The sequence below is a fragment of the Microcaecilia unicolor genome, chromosome 2 (genome assembly GCF_901765095.1).
Source record: "Microcaecilia unicolor chromosome 2, aMicUni1.1, whole genome shotgun sequence".
NCBI classification, from domain to species: Eukaryota; Metazoa; Chordata; class Amphibia; order Gymnophiona; family Siphonopidae; genus Microcaecilia; species Microcaecilia unicolor.
Window position 1 is genome coordinate 645,079,570 of NC_044032.1, and position 22,990 is coordinate 645,102,559.

Here is a 22,990-nt window from a genome sequence, read left to right on the forward strand (position 1 = left end):
CATGGCCTTGCAATCTGTCACGCTTCTCATGGAACCTCGGGGTTAGTGAGCCCTTGGGCCACTGCCGAAGGGCGGCAGAGGCAGGAGGAATCACCCCAACACAGACAAGGCAGAACAGATGTACCAGCAACTTCAGGACTGGAACTACCAGGCAAGGACTGCAGCCGAGGCAAAGCAAGCTGGAGCAAGCAGGACAGGAATTCAGCCCAAACTTCACCTGCACCTGGCCGCTTTTCACCAGGAGTTGAGCTCCTGGCTGCAGGTGGCCGGCAGGACTTACTGGGCAAGGAAGGACTGCAGGACCAGCAGCCGGCTGGCGAACAGCAGGAACTTCCAGAAAACACACCGGGATTCCAGGCAGGCAGCAAGCAGCAGAAAAACCAGAAAACAAGCCGGGTCTGGACGGGCAGCAGACAGAAGAATAACCAGGAGACAAGCAGGGTCAAAGCCACAATCAGGAAATAGCACAGCAGCACTGCAACAAACTCTCACCAAATGAAACTCCTCTGAGGACCTCTGCTGCAAGGCAAACTAGAGACCTTCCCAGGTGGTTAATAAAGGCAGCATACAAGGGAGTTCACCAGGTATGGGTACTGCTTAGTTCCAAAAAACTCCCAAAACAATCTGGAAGGCTGGAAGATCCGGACTGGACCAATATATCTTCTGGAACATGGGAAACGGTAAGCCATCATTTCAAAGCAGCCACAAGGTCTAACCACCGGGGGACGAGGTGACTGAGAGCAAGGAACCTGGGCACTACCGTGACACCTACGCCTATTATAGGAATAGGGAGCACTCCTCTTTCCTCCAAAAAACCTCCTGGATGAGGTGGTAGCAGAAGATGCCCGGCGGGAGAGAGAATCCATAGCATCATTGTGCTTTTTGATCTGATCGACCATATCCTCTACTTTTTCCTCAAAAAGATTATCCCCCCGGCAAGGAACATCCGCCATTCGCTGCTGGATCTTATGATCCAGGTCAGAGACATGCAGCCATGAGAGTCTGCGCATCACTATACCTTAAGCGGCTATTCTGGATGTCACATCAAAAGTGTCGCACGTACCCCTGGCCAGGAATTTTCGACACGCCTTCTGCTGCCTGACCACCTGGTGAAAAGGTTCAGTGAGCTTTGGAGGAAGCGCTTCGACCAAACTAGACAGTTGCCTCACCAAGTTCAGCAAGTGGATGCTCGTGTAGAGCTGGTATGTCTGAATTTTGGCTGCGAGCATAGCGGCCTGATACTTCTTCCTCCCAAAAGAGTCCAAGGGCCTGGGGGCGCCGAGGCACAGTCTCTAGTACTCTTGGCTCTCTTGAGAGCAGAATCCACCACCATGGAATTGTGAGGTACTTGAGACTTCACCATTACCGGCTCTCCATGGACTCTGTACTGGGACTCAGCTTTTTTGGGGACCACTGGATTAGAGAGAGGGAATGACCAGTTTCGCATAAGAACTTCCCTGAGTGTGTTATGCAAAGGAGCCGTTGCAACCTCTGTAGGTGGAGAAGGATAATCCAAGACCTCAAGCATCTCGGCCCTGGCTCATCCACAACCTCCATAGGGAAGGGAATATCCTTAGACATTTCCCGAACAAAGGAGGAAAAAGAAAGATTCTCAGGTGGAGACATCCTTCTTTCAATTGGCGGAGTAGGATCAGAGGGGACCCCATAGGACTCTTCTTCAGAAAAGTATCTGGGATATTCCTCTTCCTCCCACGAACACTCATCCTCAGTATCAGACAAAAGCTCTCTAAAAGCAGCCCGAACCCGTCTCGACATCGAGGAACGATGACCTCGAGGGGGATGTCGAGAAGTTGACCCCTGCTTGAACTGTGGTGAAGCTTCCTCCGCCGACGTTGAAGGAGAGTCGACCTGGGTGGCAGCCGATGCCAATGCCGTAAGCAGCCCCGAGGTCGGGGACCTCAACACAAGCGAAGGACCAGATGCCGCTTCAACAGATGGTGCAGGAGGCGCAAGCACCCCTGGCACCGAAGTAGACTGGCGCAGCTATCCATCCAGAAGCTCTGGAAGAAGGGCCATGATGCGCTCGTCGAGAGCCTCCATCGGAAAAGGCTGCGGGGCCAGTGGCAAAATCTGTGGGGGCTCAAGAGCCGGTACCAGGCTGCCAGAAGACAGATGCATCAGCACCTCCTGTATAGAGGGTGAGCGGTACTCCTGGCGCCGACGCTTCTCGGATGCCGAATCCCTCGGCTCCCCGGAGCTCTCGATACTGCGCATGGAAGGAGATTGATGATGGTGCTTCTTAGCCTTCGCTCAACGCCCGTCATCGAGACTCCTCGGTACCGAAGAGGAGGACGTGGAATCCTTACGCCTCCTCGGGGTCGGGTCCGACGAAGGTCGGTCATGTGGGGCCTGGATAGCAGTAGGCCTTGAGACAGGTGGAGACCCACTTGATGCAGTCGTTCGGCAGCCATTACCTGTGCTCTCGAAGTCGATGCTTCCCTTGACGTCGATGCTGCCAACCTTGATACCAATGCAGACGTCGAAGGACCGGACCGATCAGCAAAACGTTTTTCTCGTTGTGCCTCCCGAGACAATTGGGTCCATTTCTTCATCAAAGGACACAGCATACAAGCAGCTGGTAGATGATCGGGCCCAAGGCACTAGAGACACCACGCGTGGGGGTCGGTACCCGAGATGGTCTGGTTGCACCGAGCAGAACGCTTGAAGTCGCTGGGTGTCCTCGATGACATGGACGGAAAAACGGACGCGATCGTACCAATTAAAAAGGCACAAAAAGGGAAAACAAAACCTGGCCGCAGCCTAAAAGATGGCTGCGGCAAAAAGAAAGAAAACAATGAGAAAACTAAGAGAAATAAGGGTAAAGCAATTATTATTATTATTTTTGTTTAATTTTGTAGAAATGAGAAACAAAAAGAAAGAGAAGCAGTAACGCGCAGACTCTTTCCTGGACTGAAAGGTAACACAGCGAAAAAACCGTGTCACCTCAGACGCGGAGAAAAGATAACTGAGGTCTTTACTCAGGCGACGGGCGGGAAACCGGTGCGCGCTACTCACGCGCCAGAAGACTCTGGAAGATTTTTGATAGGAAAACTTCCGATCCTGGGCTGACGTCGACCCAAGTGTGAGAACAAGCAGCCTGCTTGTCCTCGTAGAATAGCTCCAAACAACACAACGAGGCAGAAAATGAAGACAGCGTCATAAAAAAACAGTGGCTGTCTGTATGTGCCAAAAACTTTTATGTACATACCGGAATTCAAAAGCGTTGCTGCAAAACAGAAACCAGAAAATACTGTTGTTTAAAGTGGAATCACCAGCATACAGCCACGGGAGAAACCTTATCACTGGCTGTCATGGGATTATATAGGTACTACAGAGCCTCACTGTGAGATGAACGGTTGAAAAAAATATGTGATTAAAAAAATGGAAACCCCCCCCCCAAAACCGCTGGCTAAAGAACAACTAAAACAACCAGCTTGGAAAAAATCTAAAAAAAATAAAAGAAAAAAAACCTCAAAAATAAAAGTACCAATTATGCAAAACAGATTGAATATTCATATATTCAGAACACGGCAGAGAGAAAACACTGTTTGAAAAGCTGTGGATAAAAGGTAATGTGTGTTATGAACAAAATCAAATGTATGTGCAAGAGGGAATAAACTTCAGAAACCCAATATAATAAGATGAATAAAAATGAAAATAAGACAGAAAAAAGGGAAAAAACAGGAAAGAAAGAGGAGAAGAAAATAGTGGGAAAAAAGGGGCAAGTAAAGTGAAAAGAAACAAGGAAAGAAGGGGAACAGAGGAAGAAAAGAAAACGAAGAGGAGGCAAAAAAAGGAAAAAAAAGATAAAGAAAGAAGAGAAGAAAAAGGGGGGAAGGGTAGAGAAAGGAAAAAAGGGAAGCAAAAGGGAAGAGGGGGAAGGCAAAAGAGGGAAGGAGGAGGGGAAAGAAGGGGAACAGGAAAGCAAAGGGAACAAGGGGACGGAAAGAAGGGGGAGGGGAAAGGAAAAGGGAAGGACAGGGGAGGGAAAGGAGAAGAAAAAAGGGGAAGAAAGGAAAAAAGAAAAAAAAAAATAAGAAAAAGCAAAAGGGAAAGGGGAAAAGAGAAAGGGAAAAGGGGGAGAAGGGAGGGAAAGGAAGAAATAAAGAAAATGGAAAAACAGCAAGGAAGAGGAGAATGAGAAGGAAAGGGAAGTGAAAGGAATAAAGAAAAGAGAAGGGTAAAAAAAGAGAAAAAAAGAAAAGGAGTGAACAAAGAAAAAAAGAGGAAAAACTAGAAGGGAAACAGAGGGAGAATAAGAGAAACTAACAAACAAATTGTATGACTATATGAAATTAATAAAATAAAACAGATAAAACAAAAAATTGAAACAATTCCTTTAAAAAATGGACTAAAATCTATTTCACAATTCAAACCAGTGGGGTGTGTGAATGTAATTGGAAGATCAACTTCTGCTCTTCATATAACAACATGGAATCAATATCTACCCCTCTCCATCCACAGGCCGTGTCAGGTCCTTTGTGTGATGGTGTTTGTTGAATAAATCTTGTTGCATTCCTTGTGATCTCCCTGGTTTTGTGTGGAAATCCTCATTCACCCCCACTCCTTGTTTACTGTGCTTCAGTCTACATGAGGTTTCTGCTTTTTCCTGCACTGTATTGTGTTTCCGGAACTGAACGATGGCTTTCCAATCATAGGACAATGTCCTCAGTTTTACTGAAGAATGATTACAATGGCTTCAACAAGGATCTGCTACCTCTGAAGAAGTGGCAGACACCTCTATCCATGTAACTTTGGTGGTTAAGTGGTCTGACACCATATGGTTGAAAAAAGGACATTATTCACAATGATTTGCATTTCATAGGGCTACTGAGGTATTGCCATGCCAAAAGAATTACAAGAGGTCTGCGGATCAACAAAGCACCAACTATGTTTTTAGACAATCAAACTTTTTTAGATCAATGGTGCGCTTTTAGACAAATGTTCACTTGACTTAGGGACTCTTTTACTAAGTCGCACTAGCGATTCCCGGTGTGGCAAATGAGAGGAAGCCCATTCAATTTCTATGGGCTTCCTCTTATTTGCCACGTGGAAATCACTAGCATGGCTTTGTAAAAGAAGCCCTTAATGATTTTATTGGCAGAGACTTCAAACAAAAACTGTAATGAGCTGTGACTGATTTTTGAAAGAAAAGAAGATCAAAATTTTGATTCAGTTATGAATGGTATTAATAAACATTTAGAGAAGTTTAAATAGGAAATTAAAGAAACTAAAATTATAAAATTTCAAAGAGATGAGGCTGATTATAGGAGAGGGCCAATCTATCTTTATGCTAAATCTACACAATATCAGAAACCTAAGAGGGCTATTAGTAGACAGCAAAATGTCCAGGTCACATCATCAAAGGGATAGGAGAGGCTCTACAACAAATGAATGTAATAAAATAAGAATATGAAGTGAGTCAGGTTATTCAGGTAAGCTTGATGAAGGAACAAAACAAAATCTGGGGAAAATGGAGCTTCCTACCCTGCGGACCCAAATTAGCCCGAGTGGAACGGAGCAGAGGGAGAGGCAGTCCACCGAAACAAACAGAGGCAGGGGGAAACCTGGTGTGGGGGAGGGACCTGTGGTGACCAGGTATACCGCCTAAAGCCGGCACCACACAGCCAGGACACCCCCATGCTCAACTGCCCAGGAGACCTAGGCCAGGAGCACCCCTAACAGAGGAATCCAGGAGCCAGAGGAGCTGGAAATAGAGAAATACTGGCTTTAGGAGGAGCTATCCGTCCTATATCACTGGGCTTAAAGTCAATGATCTCTATCTCCAACTGCTGGTAGACGAACACAACCCACTAGTTCCTGGATTCACCTGCTGCTGATGCTAAGAAATAATAAATATGTTAAAAAGCAGTGGTCCCAGCACAGACCCGTCATCTACTATGTAACCTCACTATCTACCCTTCTCCATTGAGAATACTGACTATTTAACCCTACTCTCTGTTCTCTATCTTTTAACCAGCTTTTAATCCACAATAGGTCACTGCCTCCTATCCCATGACTTTCCAATTTCCTCAGGAGTTGTTCATGAGTTACTTTGACAAATGCCTTTATCCACATGTGTATTCATCCCTTCAAAGAAATGTAGCAGATTGGCGAGGCAAGATTTCCGTTGACTAAATCCATGCTGGCTTTGTTTCATTAATCCATGCCTATGCATATGTTCTGTAATTTTGTTCTTTATAATAATCTTGGCACCGACATCAGGCTTACTGGTCAATATTTTCCCAGTTCAAATCTGGAACCCTTACATTTGCCATCCTCCAAACTTCCGGTACCATGCTTGATTTGTGCATTATACTGTACTCCGTTCTGGATAAGAGCGGAATACTAGTAAAGTGTTCTCATCGATCCTCCCTGTCGAAGGTAAAGGTCGAATGAGAGAAGCTCGTATCTTGGAGATAAATGCGTCGCTGTGTGGTTGGTGCCGACAAGAGGGCTTTGGTTTCGTAGACCATGGGATGATTTTCCAAGAGCTACTGAGCTGTGATGGTGTCCATTTGTCAAGGAAGGGAAGGAGTGTCTTCAGAAACAGGCTGGCTAAAGTACTAAAGAGGGCTTTAAACTAAAATTGATGGGGATGGGTATAAAAGGCCACAAAGCCATAATTAACCCCAAGGTAGGTAGGACATCTAATGCCTCTATAGAAGAGAAAAAAAGAGTAAAATCTGGACCGCCTTGTATACCAATGCTTGTAGTATGGGAAACAAATTTCTAGATCTTGAGGCTACAATGATGGAAGCGGACTTGGATTTAGTGGCGGTCACAGAGACGTGGTTTCCGGAGAACCATGACTGGGATGTTGCTATACCTGGCAATAATCTATTCAGGAAGGACAGAGTAGGATAAAAGGGTGGAGATGTGGCATTATATGCTAAGAATGATATCCAAGTGACAGAACTGCAGGACATGTGGGGTATGGAAGAAGCGCTGTGGGTTAAACTGGAAAAAGGGAAAGGAAAAGGTATCTATATCGGAGTGAAATACAGACCACCCTCACAGTCGGAGGAAATGGACAGGGACTTAATTGAAGACATCCACAAGATAGCTAGGAAAGGGGAAGTACTACTGATAGGTGACTTCAATATGCCGGATGTTGATTGGGGTGTCCTGGTTGTGGGGTCCTCTAGAAGCAAAGAGATCTTAGATTCCCTACAGGAAGAACTGTTCTAGCAGTGGGTAACGGAACCGACGCGTGATGGAGCTATTCTGGACCTGGTGCTTACGAATGGAGAGTATGTTTCTGACGTCAAGGTAGCGGACCACGGGCATGTGAGAAAAGGTTGACGCGTGTAACGTCTTGTATTTCACGCCCTTGCAATTAGGGAAGTGGAGGTTGAGGTAGATCATCCCGAACATACCTCAACCTCCACTCCCCTAATTGCAAGGGCGTGAAATACAAGACGTTACACGCGTCAACCTTTTCTCACATGAGCATGCAGCTTTGGAATACACTGCCGCGCAACATAAGAACGATTTACGAACAAGTTTCCTTCCGCAAATTATTGAAGACCCATCTGTTTGAAACAATTTATGGAAAGAGCCAAAACACATAGAGTCTACACTCACTGATCATCAATGCATCATACATCAACTTCTGACCCTCATCCCCCACAATACCACATCAATCATACATTTACTCACATAAATATGTGCACCATATGTCTTAGTGTCTTAACACTGCCCTTTAAGCTCCCCACTGTCTCTTTCCAATGTTTCAATGTTGATGTCCCATTGTTATACTCCTACCGACACTTCGATGGTCTCGCATAACTTGTACAATGTAACCCATAACCAAGTTGTAACAAATGTATTTCCATTATTCATATCTTATTGTAAGCCACACTGAGCCCGCAAAGAGGTGGGAAAATGTGGGATACAAATGCAATAAATAAATAAAAATCTAGTGATCATGGTATGGTATGGTTCAATATTAAAACAGAAGAGAAGGCTCATTCGAGATTGAAGGTCCTGGATTTCAAAGGAACTAACTTTGCCAAGATGAGGGAATTTCTCAAGGAACAGTTAGCGCGATGGGAACAGCTGAAGGATGTAGAACAGCAATGGACAAGACCGAAAGGAGCTATATTAAAGGCAACTAACCTTTATGTTAGAAAATTACATAAAAGTAAGAGGAAAAGAAGGCCTCTCTGGTACTCGAATGTAGTAGCTGAAAAGGTAAGGGTATAAGACGACTCAGAAAGATGAAGACAGGAGAGAATACCTGAATAAGTGAAGCGAAGCTGGAAAGGCTATCAGGAAAGCAAAGCGGAAAATGGAGGAAAAGATAGCTAATACGTTAAAATTGGGGGATAAGACCTTTTTCAGATATGTAAGTGGCAAGAGGAAGTGCCATAAAGCGAATGCTACATACCTGTAGAAGGTATTCTCCGAGGACAGCAGGCTGATTGTTCTCACTGATGGGTGACGTCCATGGCAGCCCCTCCAATCGGAAACTTCACTAGCAAAGGCCTTTGTTAGTCCTCGCGCGCCCATGCGCACCGCGCATGCGCGGCCGTCTTCCCGCCCGAACCGGCTCGTGTTCGTCAGTCCCATATGTAGCAAGACAAAGACAAGGGAAGACACAACTCCAAAGGGGAGGCGGGCGGGTTTGTGAGAACAATCAGCCTGCTGTTCTCGGAGAATACCTTCTACAGGTATGTAGCATTCGCTTTCTCCGAGGACAAGCAGGCTGCTTGTTCTCACTGATGGGGTATCCCTAGCCCCCAGGCTCACTCAAAACAACAAACATGGTCAATTGGGCCTCTCAACGGCGAGGACATAACTGAGATTGACCTAACAACTTATCCAACTAACTGAGAGTGTAGCCTGGAACAGAATAAACATGGGCCTAGGGGGGTGGAGTTGGATTCTAAACCCCGAACAGATTCTGAAGTACTGACTGCCCGAACTGACTGTCGCGTCGGGTATCCTGCTGCAGGCAGTAATGAGATGTGAATGTGTGGACAGATGACCACGTCGCAGCTTTGCAAATCTCTTCAATAGTGGCTGACTTCAAGTGGGCTACCGACGCTGCCATGGCTCTAACATTATGAGCCGTGACATGACCCTCAAGAGCCAGCCCAGCCTGGGCATAAGTGAAGGAAATGCAATCTGCTAGCCAATTGGATATGGTGCGTTTCCGCACAGCCACTCCCCTCCTGTTGGGATCAAAAGAAACAAACAATTGGGCGGACTGTCTGTTGGGCTGTGTCCGCTCCAGATAGAAGGCCAATGCTCTCTTGCAGTCCAATGTGTGCAGCTGACGTTCAGCAGGGCAGGAATGAGGACGGGGAAAGAATGTTGGCAAGACAATTGACTGGTTCAGATGGAACTCCGACACAACCTTTGGCAAGAACTTAGGGTGAGTGCAGAGGACTACTCTGTTATGATGAAATTTGGTGTAAGGGGCCTGGGCTACCAGGGCCTGAAGCTCACTGACTCTACGAGCTGAAGTAACTGCCACCAAGAAAATGACCTTCCAGGTCAAGTACTTCAGATGGCAGGAGTTCAGTGGCTCAAAAGGAGGTTTCATCAGCTGGGTGAGAACGACATTGAGATCCCATGACACTGTAGAAGGTTTGACAGGGGGCTTTGACAAAAGCAAACCTCTCATGAAGCGAACAACTAAAGGCTGTCCTGAGATCGGCTTACCTTCCACACGGTAATGGTATGCACTGATAGCGCTAAGGTGAACCCTTACAGAGTTGGTCTTGAGACCAGACTCAGACAAGTGCAGAAGGTATTCAAGCAGGGTCTGTGTAGGACAAGAACGAGGATCTAGGGCCTTGCTGTCACACCAGACGGCAAACCTCCTCCATAGAAAGAAGTAACTCCTCTTAGTGGAATCTTTCCTGGAAGCAAGCAAGATGCGGGAGACACCCTCTGACAGACCCAAAGAGGCAAAGTCTATGCTCTCAACATCCAGGCCGTGAGAGCCAGAGACTGGAGGTTGGGATGCAGAAGCGCCCCTTCGTCCTGTGTGATGAGGGTCGGAAAACACTCCAATCTCCACGGTTCTTCGGAGGATAACTCCAGAAGAAGAGGGAACCAGATCTGACGCGGCCAAAAGGGAGCGATCAGAATCATGGTGCCTCAATCTTGCTTGAGTTTCAATAAAGTCTTCCCGACCAGAGGTATGGGAGGATAAGCATACAGCAGACCTTCCCCCCAATCCAGGAGGAAGGCATCCGATGCCAGTCTGCCGTGGGCCTGAAGCCTGGAACAGAACTGAGGGACTTTGTGGTTGGCTCGAGATGCAAACAGATCTACCAACGGGGTGCCCCACACTTGGAAGATCTGTCGCACTACACGGAAACTGAGCGACCACTCGTGAGGTTGCATAATCCTGCTCAACCTGTCGGCCAGACTGTTGTTTACGCCTGCCAGATAAGTGGCTTGGAGCACCATGCCATGACGGCGAGCCCAGAGCCACATGCTGACGGCTTCCTGACACAGGGGGCGAGATCCGGTGCCCCCCTGCTTGTTGATGTAATACATGGCAACCTGGTTGTCTGTCTGAATTTGGATAATTTGGTGGGACAGCCGATCTCTGAAAGCCTTCAGAGCGTTCCAGACCACTCGTAACTCCAGGAGATTGATCTGCAGATCGCGTTCCTGGAGGGACCAGCTTCCCTGGGTGTGAAGCCCATCGACATGAGCTCCTCACCCCAGGAGAGACGCATCCGTAGTCAGCACTTTTTGTGGCTGAGGAATTTGGAAAGGACATCCCAGAGTCAATTGGACCAAATCGTCCACCAATACAGGGATTTGAGATAACTCGTGGACAGATGGATCACGTCTTCTAGAACCCCCGCAGCCTGAAACCACTGGGAAGCTAGGGTCCATTGAGCAGATCGCTTGTGAAGGCGGGCCATGGGAGTCACATGAACTGTGGAGGCCATGTGGCCCAGCAATCTCAACATCTGCCGAGCTGTGATCTGCTGGGACGCTCGCACCCGCGAGACGAGGGACAACAAGTTGTTGGCTCACGTCTCTGGGAGATAGGCACGAGCCGTCCGAGAATCCAGCAGAGCTCCTATGAATTCTAGTCTCTGCACTGGGAGAAGGTGGAACTTTGGATAATTTATCACAAACCCCAGTAGCTCCAGGAGGCGAATAGTCATCTGCATGGACTGTAGAGCTCCTGCCTCGGATGTGTTCTTCACCAGCCAATCGTCGAGATAAGGGAACACATGCACTCCCAGTCTGCGAAGCGCCGCTGCTACTACAGCCAGGCACTTCGTGAACACTCTGGGCGCACAGGCGAGCCCAAAGGGTAGCACACAGTACTGGAAGTGACGGGTGCCCAGCTGAAATCGCAGATACTGTCTGTGAGCTGGCAGTATCGGGATGTGCGTGTAGGCGTCCTTCAAGTCCAGAGAGCATAGCCAGTCGTTTTCCTGAATCATGGGAAGAAGGATGCCCAGGGAAAGCATCCTGAACTTTTCCTTTACCAGATATTTGTTCAGGGCCCTTAGGTCTAGGATGGGACGCATCCCCCCTGTTTTCTTTTCCACAAGGAAGTACCTGGAATAGAATCCCAGCCCTTCTTGCCCGGATGGCACGGGCTCGACCGCATTGGCGCTGAGAAGGGCGGAGAGTTCCTCTGCAAGTACCTGCTTGTGCTGGAAGCTGTAGGACTGAGCTCCGGGTGGGCAATTTGGAGGCTTCGAGGCCAAATTGAAGGTGTATCCTTGCCGGACTATTTGAAGAACCCAACGGTCGGAGGTTACAAGAGGCCACCTTTGGTGAAAAACTTTCAACCTCCCCCCGACCGGCAGATCGCCCGGCACGGATACGTTGATGTCGGCTATGCTCTGCTGGAGCCAGTCAAAAGCTCGCCCACTGCTTTTGCTGGGGAGCCGTGGGGCCTTGCTGAGGCGCACGCTGCTGACGAGAGTGAGCGCGCTGGGGCATAGCCTGGGCCGCAGGCTGTTGAGAAGGAGGATTGTACCTACGCTTACCAGAAGAGTAGAGAACAGCCTTCCTTCCCCCATAAAAACGTCTACCTGAGGAGGTAGATGCTGAAGGCTGCCGGCGGAAGAACTTGTCGAAAGCGGTATCCCTGTTCGACTTTCTCTCCAAAACTTTTGTCCGCTCGGCAAGGCGAGTCCGCAATCCACTGCTGGATCCTATTCTCCAGGTCGGAGGCACGCAGCCATGAGAGTCTGCGCATCACCACACCTTGAACAGCGGCCCTAGACGCAACATCAAAGGTATCATATACCCCTCTGGCCAGGAATTTTCTGCACGCCTTCAGCTGCCTGACCACCTCCTGAAACGGCTTGGCTTGCTCAGGAGGGAGCTTGTCCACCAAGCCCGCCAACTGCCGCACATTGTTCCGCATATGGATGCTCGTATAGAGCTGGTAGGACTGAATCTTGGCCACGAGCATAGAAGAATGGTAGGCCTTCCTCCCAAAGGAGTCTAAGGTTCTAGAGTCCTTGCCCGGGGGCGCCGAAGCATGCTCCCTAGAACTCTTAGCCTTCTTTAGGGCCAGAACCACCACACCAGAGTCGTGAGGAAACTGAGTGCGCATCAGCTCTGGGTCCCCACGGATCCGGTACTGGGACTCGATCTTCTTGGGAATGTGGGGATTAGTTAGAGGCTTGGTCCAGTAGCAATGTCTTTTTTAGGACATGATGCATGGGTACTGTGGACGCTTCCTTAGGTGGAGAAGGATAGTCCAAGAGCTCAAACATTTCAGCCCTGGGCTCATCCTCCACGACCACCGGGAAGGGGATGGCTGTAGACATCTCCCGGACAAAGGCCGCAAAAGACAGACTCTCGGGAGGAGAAAGCTGCCTTTCAGGGGAGGGAGTGGGATCAGAAGGAAGGCCATCAGACTCCTCGTCAGAGAAATATCTGATGTCCTCCTCCTCCCACGAGGCCTCACCATCGGTATCAGACACAATTTCATGAATCTGTGTCTGAAGCCGTGCCCGACTCGACTCCGTGGAAACACGGCCACGGTGGGAGCGTCGAGAGGTAGACTCCCTCGCCAGCACTGGCGAAGCTCCCTCCGCCGACCGCAGTCGGTACCACAAGTGGTACCGATGTCGGAGACCTCACCCCGGGCAAGGGGCCAGCCGGTGCCTCACTTGACGGTACCGGTGGCGCAAGCACCCCCGGTACCGGAGGGGAAGGGCGCAACAGCTCTCCCAGGATCTCTGGGAGAACGGCCCGGAGACTCTCATGCAGAGCGGCTGTGGAGAAAGACATGGAAGCCGATGCAGGCGTCGAGGTCAGAATCTGTTCCGGGCGTGGAGGCGGTTCCGGGCTGTCCAAGGTGGAGTGCATTGACACCTCCTGAACAGAGGGTAAGCGGTCCTCCTGGTGCCGATGCCTACTGGGTGCCGACTCCCTCGGCGACCCAGAGCTCTCGGTACCGATGCGGGAAGGTGACCGGTGTCGATGCTTCTTTGATTTCTTCAAACGAAGCATGTCACCGGAGCTTCCCGGTACCGACGAGGAGGACGTAGAATCCAACCGTCTCTTCCTCGGGGCCGAGGCCGAAGAAGGTCGGTCTCGAGGGGGCTGTACCGCAGGAGCCCTCAGGGTAGGAGGAGACCCACCCGAAGGCTCATCGCCACCAGCAGGGGAATGGACAGCCCTCACCTGCACTCCAGTCGAAGCACCACCGTCCGACGACATCAGCAACAGCGGAGGTCCCGGTACCACCGACGCCGACGCAGCCTTCCGATGTCTCGGTACCGACGATGCAGAGGGTCGAAACCTCGATGCCGTCGATGCCGAGGTCGAAGACTTTGATGCTGTCGACGTTGATGCACTCGATGCCTCCGGTGCTGCTGTTGACGAAGAGCCCGAGAACAACACGTTCCACTGGGCCAATCTCGCTACCTGAGTCCTCTTCTGTAAAAGAGCACAAAGACTGCAGGCCTGCAGGCGGTGCCCAGCCCCCAGACACTGAAGACACGACGCGTGCCTATCAGTGAGTGAGATTACCCGGGTGCACTGGGTGCACTTCTTGAAGCCGCTGGGACACTTCGATGACATGGGCAGAAAAATCACGTAGGCGAAATCAAAATTCGCAATGGTGACGAAGGGCACCAAAAATAAGGGAGAGAGAAAAACCCGTACCGAGGCCACAAAAAAGGCCTACCCCGAAAGCGAAAGGAAACTTACGCCGGGAAAACAAACTGGACACACGGGAAGGGACAAAGACCAAGGTCTTTTTTTTTTTTTTTTACCGAAATCGCGAAGACGCGCGAGGGTCAACTTGAGGGGTGCGAAACGGCGGCAAAACACGACCGTCCCGAGCGCGGACAAAAGAAGACTGACGAACATGAGCCAGCTCGGGCGGGAAGACGGCCGCGCATGCGCGGTGTGCATGGGCGCGCGAGAGCTAGCAAAGGCCTTTGCTAGTGAAGTTTCTGATTGGAGGGGCTGCCGTGGACGTCACCCATCAGTGAGAACAAGCAGCCTGCTTGTCCTCGGAGAAATATTCGTTATGGTTATTCCCCAAAAAAATGCCAGCTTTTGCTCCCTTCCTTCCTTTCTCCATATTAGCATAATTTGCATATACATATATGCAAATGAATATGCTAATATGCCCCGCCCCTTCCTTTGCCCCCCAAATGAAATAGTCAAACTACGCCTATGGTTACAGGTACCTTTCCTGAAGTCTTCAGGAAAGGTACTTGTATCAAAGAACAAGCGGGCAAGGGCTGGGGGCAGGGGAGACACTGGACCATGTAGGGAGGAAGGGAGAGGAGAGAAGGAAGGGGGCGTAGCCATGGGGGTGGGGGATCTTGGGGGCCTGATAGAGGGGTTGGCTGCTGGGTAACAAGTACTGCCTGAGAATCTGGAAAGTTCAAAAATCTGGCTTGACCCGATTCCTGAGCAGTCCAGATTTTTGGACTTCTATTGTAAACGAATAACAAATGCAACAGTATGTGGAAAACTAACCCATTTGCAGACACTGCCCCAAGAGTACTATAACTTATGATCATTTAAAATTTTTACATAACACAGTACAGTAGTACCTCGGTTTTCGTCGGTTTTGGATTTTGTTGATTTTTTCGACGAGAAATTTGTCTCGGTTTTCGTTGGTTGCCTCGGATTTTGTCGAAAAAGAAGGAAGTCCATCTCCCAATTTGTATCGGAAGATGGACGTCCTTCTCCTGATTTTGGGCGTCCTCATTAATTGCCTTGGTTTTCATTGGTTTTGGATTTCGCCGATTGTTTTCAGACGGATTATCGACGAAAACCGAGGCTTCACTGTAGTTTTGTTAGGCAAGTTTATTTTTTTAGCATGTGACCTTCCTGTAAGGGAGCAGCCATAAAAAAAACTTCAAATATTTTAGTAACGTTACCTTTATGGTGTCATAACATCCAAAGTAAGACGCTCGATACACAATGATTCCTTGCACCGAAACACCAAATCCCTGATATAAACCACGGGGCCCATCCGACCTGGCAATTCTAACAATACAGTCACCCAAGCCTTTAAACTGTCGTTCTTCTGGACCTAAAATGAAACAAGTATTTATTGTAGAATATTGCATTGTTTTCAGTGGAATATACAAATACAAAACTATTTTAGGATCTGTTATACATAAAAAAATCAGTTAGCAAGCCTGCCTTTTCTTTTTATTCTGATTTTAGGTTCACCTCTCTAATTTATCTGATGTATCTTTATATTATTTCATTCAAAAATTCACTTACATTCTTACTAGATTATTATTTTGGAGTGGAGGTGTTCCTTGGTGGTTCAAGAGTCGGTTAAGAACCAGAGAATCGAGTTTAAATCCTGCTTCTCCCACTGACATTCTTTGCCACCTTGGGTGACTCATTTAACCCTCAACTGCCTCCAAGTATAACATGATATTAAGCCAACTTGCATAGGGAAATAACTCACGTATCTGAAGATGTAACTGACCTTGAGCCTGGATTTAGAAAAGGCAAATAATAAATCCAAATATATTAATTTTGGTGTAAAAAACAAAAACAAGAGAGGCTAATCCACTGCACACACAATATGTGAACAAAAGAACAAAGGGAAAATAAAAAACTTAGGAAAAAATTCCGAAAACTTAACCAGCCCTTATATTATTCTTTCCAACCCATGAAAAATTGGAAAGAATTATAGGAAAGAGGCCAAGAATGTCTGTCTGTCTGTCTGTCTAGAAGCAAAATAACTTCAATACCATTCCAACAGAATAGGATTAAACTTGCCAAACTGAAAAAAAAACCAGTACAAAGACAGATCAAGTTCAAAACTGGGCAAAATTGGACCTGGGAGTTCGAAAGATACTAGCCCCTTCTGAAAAAAAAAAAAAAAAAAGGCCCACTACATTTCTATGGGATCAGGAGTTCCAGCTGCTGTAGCATGGAAAATTTAACGGGATGGGATGAAACTTGACAAGTGGATAAAAATGTTAAAAAGACATTCCCCCTGATATTCAGCAAGCGGCTGTCAGTGTTTCTTTAAATGCTGATTGTCACCAGCTAAATTATTCCCCGATATTAAGTGCCAGGTAGAGAGCTGCACGGGAATGGGGTTCACGGGATTCCCGCAGGGACAGAAGCAGTTCTGCGGGGTTCCCATGGGGATGGAAGCAGTTCTGCAGGGTTCCCGCGCGGATGGAAGCAGGTCCTGAGGGGTTCCCGCGGAGATGGAAGCAGTTTTGCAGGGTTCCCATGGAAGTGTAAGCTGCACTGCATCAGCCTCTCATCTACCGAGTACCTTGAGTGCTGTCTCCTCCTCTTCCTCCTTGCTTTAACAGCACAAATGTGGAAAGTCTTCTGTTAAGGAGGTGGTAGAGACACAAATGATGATGGAATTCAAAAAGGCTTGGGATGAACACAGAGGATTTCTAATTAGAAAATGGAAGTTATAAAAATCCTAACCTTAAATGGTTGCATGTGTGTGGATGTGTCAAGGGACGCTTAGATGGCAACTCTGGTTGTGATTAACTAGGGCCGATACCGGGCAGACTTGTATGGCCTGTGTTTAATATATGGCAGTCTGGTTTAGGATGGGCTAGAAAGGGCTTAGACAGCAACTTCAGTGGCTGGAACATAAGGACAGTGCTGGATAGATTTTTACGGTCTGTATCCCACAAATGAGAAGACGAATAGACTGGAGTGGGCTTCAGTGAGAACTCCAGCAGCTGGAACATAGTAACATACATAGTAGATGACGGCAGAAAAAGACCTGCACGGTCCATCCAGTCTGCCCAAGATAAACTCATGTGTATACCTTACCTTGATTTGTACCTGTCTTTCTCAGGGCACAGACCGTATAAGTCTGCCCAGCAGTTTTTCCTGCCTCCCAACCACCTGTCCCGCCTTCCATCACCGGCTCTGGCACAGACCGTATAAAAGTCTGCCCTCCCCTATCCTCGCCTCCCAACCACCAACCCCTCTTCCCCCCACCTGCTCTGCCACCCAATTGTAGCTAAGCTTCTGAGGATCCATTCCTTCTGCATAGGATTCCTTTATGCACATCCCATGCATGTTTGAATTCCGTTACTGTTTTCATCGCCACCACCTCCCGCGGGAGGGCATTCCAAGCATCCACCACCCTCTCCGTGAAAAAATACTTCCTGACATCTTTTCTGAGTCTGCCCCCCTTCAATCTCATTTCATGTCCTCTCGTTCTACCGCCTTCCCATCTCCGGAAAAGATTTGTTTGCGGATTAATACCTTTCAAATATTTGAACGTCTGTATCATATCACCCCTGTTCCTCCTTTCCTCCAGGGTATACATGTTCAGGTCAGCAAGTCTCTCTTCATACGTATAAGTATAGGGCCAGATAGACTTCTATGGTCTATTTTCCAGAAACACGAAAGAAAGCATATAATATCACACTTGTTGATTTAATCATGAATTGATAATGAGTGTGACTATTGGGAACTGGATGGACCGTTCAGGTCTTTATTTGCTGTCACTTACTATGTTACAATGAATCCTCTTTGCTCCTGGGCTGATGCGCAGAACTCAGCTCTGACACAGGCAAGAGCATCGGATGCAGTGGTGTGCTGGTAAATTTTTAACAACAGGCTCTCTCCCCGGTCCACCTCTGCCCCCCCCCCCCCCCCAAAATTGTAGAGCTGGCTATACCCAGGGAGAGAGCCGGGGGGTCATGCATTACTCTCTCCGTGAATTTTTTTTTTAATGCTCCCAGGTTCCAATCTAATTCATGTTTAATATGGAATAAAATGCCACAAATAAGTAAATAAATAGATAGAAACGCTGAACATTGAGAACCTGATTCCCATAACTAATTAACACTGAACTCCTTAATTTGTTTACTTTAGTCACACTGTTATTATTTAATGCTAAACTTTATCCTATATCTCACATATCTGATATGAATTATTTCTTTACTTCTAATTTTCGTGATATCTTATGCACCTTAATTGTAATAACACTCTGTTCTTCTCAAACCGTTAATGGTGATTACCGTTGCAGCATAATGTAAGCCACATTGAGTCTGCAAAGAGGTGGGAAAATGTGGGATACAAATGCAGCAAATAAAATAAATAAACATGATGTCTGTTTTAGAAACCCATTACCAGGAGAAAAAAAAATCTCTGCACCAATAACAGGGTTAAATGTCATAAATAACTAAATAAATAAATAGATAGAATCTCTGAATGTTGAGCATCTGATCCTTATGACACCTATTTTAATGGCCCTTTACCAGGAGAAGGGGGGGAGCTAGACTGCACAGAGAACAGGGGTTGAGGGTGGAAGAGAGCAGGATATGTTTACAGGAGACACTGTAAAGGCGAGAATAGTAATTAATACATTAATCACAGAGTTAAGTGTGATTAACTTGCAGCCCCCTACGTTTCTTCCAAACTACAAACATTCCTGAATTACAGATTCTGAAATACCTTCCGTACCATATTTGTTTACGTTATGAAAATATATGTATTTAGTGTGAATATCATAAAAGTAAATTCAAAGAAGCAGCCTTTCTTTCCCCAGACTTCTAACGAGCAGGCAGCTCCAGTGTTTTTATTATGATTGAGGGGTTATAAAAAAAAAAAAAAAAAAAAACAAACAGAAGAAAATAATTCAGTATCTGTGACTTTAAACAGCGATTTTTCTCGTCAGATTTAATTTCCTCCATTTTCTTGCGTTTTGGCGGCGGCAGTTTAAACAAATGAACAAAAAAAAAAAAAAAAAAAGAAAGGTGCGAACCGCGTAAGCGCGGCCACCTGTTTTTTCCGATATGGCTTAAAAGTTCAAACAGCTGCTGTCGGTCAGCGTCGCGCAGTTCACGCAGCCGGAACGTGTAAATTTTGCTCTCCCTTCAAGGTTTCTTCGGGTCCGGTGCTGCCTCCAGTTTTTTCGGGGCCTTTTTCGCCGGCTGTTGTTTCTTCGCCGTTCCACTGGGCTCCGCTTGTTCGGAGGTGTCGGGCGCGCTGTCGACGATCGCCACAGGGCCAGTGGAGCGAACGGCGGCCATTTTGTTTTCTCCCTCCATCTTATCAGTCCGGGGATCTCTCTGCTGAAGGTAAGGCTGCAGTTCATAGAGCAGTTCGGCTCCAAGATGTGTACACTTTTGTGTGTGCTGAACGGCGTGTTCTAAAAGGCTCTTCACATCAGCAGGCAATATTTGGTTGAAAGGGGGCTCCTTTCATATATGGATATATAACAAGCTTTTCTTCTTTTAAATTTCTATGTATCACGGGGCTGTTAACACTAGTTTTTCTGGTGCTCAGTCATTTTTCATTGCCTGGTGGAAAATCTACATCTTATCATAATATCATAATTCATTTCAAGCATTTCCTCAATAGCTGTAGTATTATACAGTGTTTTAAGAACTTTAGAAACTTTCTCTATAGGCATAGAGTAAATTTCTGTCTTTCTCATTCCCTGGTGAATAGAACTACATTGTCTAAGAGTCAATTGATTGGTACTTTGCAATTCTGACCATAATATCTTAGTTCCTTTCAAGCATTTTACTCCATGCGTATGATGTTATATAGTGTTTTAAGAACTTAACAGACACTCTCAATGGCTGTAGTGTTATACAGTGTTTTCTTTTTCCGACTTTAAGAAGCCTTCTCTAGAGGCATACAGTATATTGTTCAGATGCCATGGGGATATATCAGCTCTTTCATATTCTCTGAGGGACAGTCCTGTCTACCAAGCTCCAGTCACTCAGCTGCCTTAGCAGGCATGCTTATTCATGTCTTCCCTTCTTTTCCAACTGCCTTGAAGCCTCTCATTTTTCATTTTAGCTTTCTTCTGGTTTTTACAGGACATATGGAGGCATATTTTCAAAGCACTTTGGGAGGCTAAGTTCCATAGGTTTCTATGGAACTTTGGGAGGCTAAGTGCTTTGAAAATGAGCCTGATGGTCACTTAGAGAATAAAGTCATCCTTTCACTTAAAGATAGTGGACGGTCCCTCAAACCATCTACTCGTGTTTGTCTCTACTCTATCAGTTCAGCATTGGCAGATTATAAACATCCTGGTTTGGTCCAGTATGCCTATACATACCATCTGCTATCTCTTCCTCTTCCTTAGAGACCTGATGTTATATCAAGCTTTCTTGAATTCAGATACAGTCTTGTCTACACTGCCTTCACCAAGTGGCTGTGGCACAACTTCACTTTTTTCGTTACAGGTAATTTCCAAGTTTGTCCTTTTTCATTTTCATTCTATGCGCCTTCACTCCAGAGTGTTCTTTCATTGGAAGAGGATTCACTCACTTCCTGTGTATTATACCATAGGTACATAAGTAGGGTTATGCTGGGTAAGGCCTAAAGTCCATCAAGTCCAGCATTCATATCTAATGGGCATAGGTACATAGTTTTGCCATTCTGGGGAAGCTCAAATGTCCACCTTTCTACAGCCAGAACAGCATTAAAGAAAAGAAAAAAAAAAAAAAAAAAAAAAAAAAAAACCCTCTCACGAGAGTATCGAACAGAAATCTCTGCTCCAAAAGCAAGGCTTTGCAGTAATTCTGCAAACTAACGCATACAATATTTGCCATGGCTGTTCACCACTAGAAACACCGGGGACCCTGGGCCTAGGTTCGGTTGTTTAACCTGAAACAAGCTCAACATTCATATCTATTGGGTGTGAGTCTGGTACTACTACTACTACTTAACATTTCTAGAGCGCTACTAGGGTTACGCAGCGCTGTACAAATTAACAAAGAAGGACGTTCCCTGCTCAAAGGAGCTTACAATCTACATCTCAGTGAGGGAGGACGCATGACCGTGGTACGTGGATTAGTGGTATGTGGATTAGGGAGATCCAAGAAATTACAGGCCGGTGAATCAGACGTTCATACTGGGACAATTTTTTTCTGTCTGGAGCGTACTACCATAGCTGGTGGACTCCTATATTCAGAACTTTCTATATTCAGAACTTACCCAACTATGGAACGCCATAGAGATAGGGTTGGAGTTTGTAGCCCTATTTAACTGGTGTCCTTGGTCACCCTTCCTCTTCTCCTCAGGATCCAGAGAATGGCTAGTTTTTTGCTTATGCATTAACCGGTCATTTTCAGCAGTACTCTCTCTTCCGTTCTTTTATAGATCTAAGAGGATGTTCATTGCGCTCTTAGGGTCATTTCATTCTTACCTAGACGACTGCCTAATTGGAGAAAGTCTTATCAGCAGAGTTCTCAGGTCACGCACCGGGGTGTTGCATTTCTTACAGTCTCTAGGTTGGGTGGTGATTGTAGCCAGGCCTCTCATTTGATCTCTCATCAGATATCTCTGATTTTCTCTTTGTTTAGTCAGGTTGGCGCACAGTCTTTTGTCTCCTCTGCAAACATCCCAGTTTATATTTTTCTTGGTGACCTTGGGCCTTCGGCCATTTCCTCGCTCTATTCTGCAGAATGCAATTTTACTTTCTAATGCCCAAGAAGGAATTTTCCTTCATCCTATTGCGAATCTCAGGGTCATCAATCGCACTATTTAAGTGTCATCTAGTTATCTCAAGAACCTTAGTTCTGTCATTGGGATGCTTCGTGCAGTACACTTTTTGGCAGAAGTTTGTTTGTATATATTTTTTTTTTCTGGGGGACCTCAGCAATTCGTTTTACCTTCGGGTGAATTTTGTTTTCCCTACTGACAAACAAGGCGGAGAGAGCTATGTTGGTCCTTGCCATGGCAATGGGTTATGTCATCTCCCAAGGAGGAGTTAAGAGTATACTCTTGAGTTTGTACTCATTTTTTCTTAGTTGTGTCACCCTGCATTTAGGTGAATGGACTCTCATTTTTTCAGTCTTACTTCCTCACTGCGACACTTCAGGGCTATCTCTTTTTGCCTTCAGGCTCACGAACATTTCTTGCTTCTTCCGTTCAGCAACAGTCTTGACGGAGACAGGGACAGATGCCAATGTCCAGCAGGGGTTTTTCAGCCTTCTTTATGCGTTTCTTCCATCATCTCACTAGGTGTTTACGCAGAACCAAGGCACCCTTCTACATCCGGACCCCCAGTCACTCAAACTTATGGCGTGGTTACTGGGTCTGCAACATCTTTGATATTTTCGCAGGAAGTACTTCAAGTTTTAATTGCTTCCAGACAGAAACCTACATTAAAGTCCTATGAATCAAAGTGGCGACGGTTCACTCTGTGGTACTCCTCTCACCACTTCATTCCACAAACAGTATCCATTTTGCATGTTTTGGAATATCTTCTGCATCTTGTGAAATCTTGTCTGTCTTACTCATCCATTAGAGTTCATTTGGCAGCTCTATCAGTGATGCATGATACTGTTGACAACCGCACGCTTATGCAGCATCCACTGTCAAAGCGGTTTCTTAAAGGAGTCCTGAACCTGTACCTCCCGCTTCGTCCACCAGCTAGGTGAACTAGGTGAACAGACTCTTAAAGTTCTGTTTTCTAGTAGCCATAACTTTTTCTATAAAGTTTTCCTCTTCAAGCAGTGTTTCCCAGTAGCCATTGCAGCAAGTAGATCTATGTGTGGAATACTTCTACGGTTGG

The 22,990-nt window shown here is 46.7% G+C and overlaps 1 protein-coding gene across 1 annotated transcript in view; it reads right to left on the reverse strand.

Moving 5' to 3' along the window:
* SLC25A31 (solute carrier family 25 member 31) overlaps positions 1-22,990 on the reverse strand; it is a 98,870-nt gene that overhangs the window by 19,348 nt on the left and 56,532 nt on the right. Inside the window, exon 4 of the mRNA XM_030191754.1 lies at positions 15,378-15,532. Within this exon, the coding sequence (XP_030047614.1) occupies positions 15,378-15,532 (155 nt within the window). The remainder of the gene's footprint in view (positions 1-15,377; positions 15,533-22,990) is intronic.